Source organism: Lipotes vexillifer, unplaced genomic scaffold (genome assembly GCF_000442215.2).
Source record: "Lipotes vexillifer unplaced genomic scaffold, Lipotes_vexillifer_v1.1 scaffold680, whole genome shotgun sequence".
In the NCBI taxonomy this organism is placed as follows: domain Eukaryota; kingdom Metazoa; phylum Chordata; class Mammalia; order Artiodactyla; family Lipotidae; genus Lipotes; species Lipotes vexillifer.
The window spans coordinates 2438107-2439982 of record NW_006780838.1 but is presented as its reverse complement, the minus strand read 5'-3'; the positions used below and the strand labels follow the sequence as shown (position 1 = coordinate 2439982).

The window sequence follows — 1876 nt, the reverse complement described above, 5'->3', positions numbered from 1 at the left end:
CAGCGGCCATGGCTCACGGGCCCAGCCGCTCCGCGGCACGCGGGATCCTCCCGGACCAGGGCACGAACCCGCGTCCCCTGCATCGGCAGGCGGACCTGCTTGTGCATATTTTTAATTTTATTTTTAATTTTTAAAATTTCTTGGCTGCGCCTCGCAGCATGCGGGATCTTAGTTCCCCGACCAGGGATCGAACCCTCACCCCCTGCAGCAGAATCGTCGAGTCCTAACCGCTGGACTGCCAGGGAGGTCCCGCTTGTGCATATTTTAGTATCTATGAAGATGCCATAATTAGGAAGTAATATGAATTCATGCTTTGCTTCCAAAAAAAAAAAATTCCCAGATTGCCCAAGAAGGACTTTAAAAAAATTATAAAGTAGCTGCTGAGGAACGTGGATGTTAATTTATTTTATGGAAAACAAGACTGTAATTGGCTGTGATGGATAAGGTCAGATCTCGGTTCCCTGGGTTTGAGGGAGTCTCCAAACCGAAGGCAGAGGTGGCCCCAATACTAGTATTTGGTATCACCAGGCTTTCAGAACCAGCATTCAGGATGTCTGGGTTCCCTTCTCCTCTCATTAAAGAGCTGATTGTTCACTTCAGGGGATAGAGAAACCACTCATCCCCCGTGGACAGGAGAATCTGCCTTGTTATATATAATCATTCCCACCAACAGCAGTCGCTGTGTTAACACTGTCCCCCATTCTATTGGGCACCTTTTTCAGAACGAGGAAACAGGCTTGGAAGTTAAGTAACTTGGCCAAAGTCTCAAAGCTTAAGTCAGTGGGAGCCGACTCCAGGGGCTGCCGCCTGCAGTGAGGAACAGTGAGTGCGGGTTGAACTTGGGAATCCTGCATGTCTGCACTGAAACCCCAGCTCTACCGCTGCCTCCCACTGTGACCTTAACCTCTGCACCCCGATTTCTTCTCCCAGGGTTGTTGGGAAGATTAAATTAGATCCTGGAAGTAAAGCGCTAGGACAGGAGCACACAGTGAGCACGTTATAAACTCCGTGCGGCTTCTCCCTAGAGTCTCAAGGTTCAAGGTCACGGTAGGGCTCCCTGTGCCCCCAGCTCAGAGGAGCGGCTTCACGCTGCCTTATGTCTCCCGCTCAGGTACACGTCCTCCATCAAGTATGACTCAGAGCGACACTTCATCGACGACGTCCAGCTGCCCCTGGGCCTGGCGGTGGCCTCCTGCAGCCAGACCATCACCTGCATCCCCAGTTGCACGTGGCGCAACTACAAGGCTGAGGTGCGCTTTGAGCCGCGCCACAAGCCTGCCCGCTTTCTCAGCACCACCATTGTCTACCCCAAGTACCCCAAGACCGTCTACACCACCACTCTGGATTACAACTGCCGCAAGACACTGAGGAGGTTCCTGTCCAGCGTGGAGCTCGAAGCCATTGAGCTCGTGGGCGGTGATTACCTGTCAGAGGAGAGCTGACTGCAGCAGGCCAGGGGGCTGGCCCGGCTCTCCTGCCCAGGTTGGGTTGGGCCAGGCTGCCCTTGTGTGTCCCTCCAGCCCCAGAAGAGTCTAACCCAGAGATACCTCTAAGCCCAGCCTGGGGAATAAAAAAAAAAAAAAAAAAAGTCACAACATCTTCTAATTATTGAAAGAATTTGATTTTTTCCAATTGTTTTTAAAAGGAATGTGTTTCCTAGTTTGCTGCTACGTAGCTTCCCCGAAGTCTCAATTTGATGAGAAAATAAAAGGATGGCTAGAGCGAAAGGAAAATGGCCACAGTTTGAAATAGGGAAGAGGGGAGCGCCCTTCGTCCGTCGGTCAGTTTGTCTGAGGAGGAGTGTGGAAAAAGTCTCTGACATGGAAAAAGTGAGTTGGAAGAACTTTCTGCCCCGGTGTCTTCACTGCTACAAAAG

The 1876-nt window shown here is 51.3% G+C and overlaps 1 protein-coding gene across 1 annotated transcript in view; it reads left to right on the top strand.

Moving 5' to 3' along the window:
• Positions 1-1442, top strand: part of RFLNB (refilin B) — a 5519-nt gene extending 4077 nt beyond the window's left edge. The window contains exon 3 of the mRNA XM_007454258.1: positions 1112-1442. Coding sequence (XP_007454320.1) covers positions 1112-1442 — 331 coding nt within the window. The remainder of the gene's footprint in view (positions 1-1111) is intronic.
• The last annotated feature ends 434 nt before the right edge of the window (positions 1443-1876 follow it).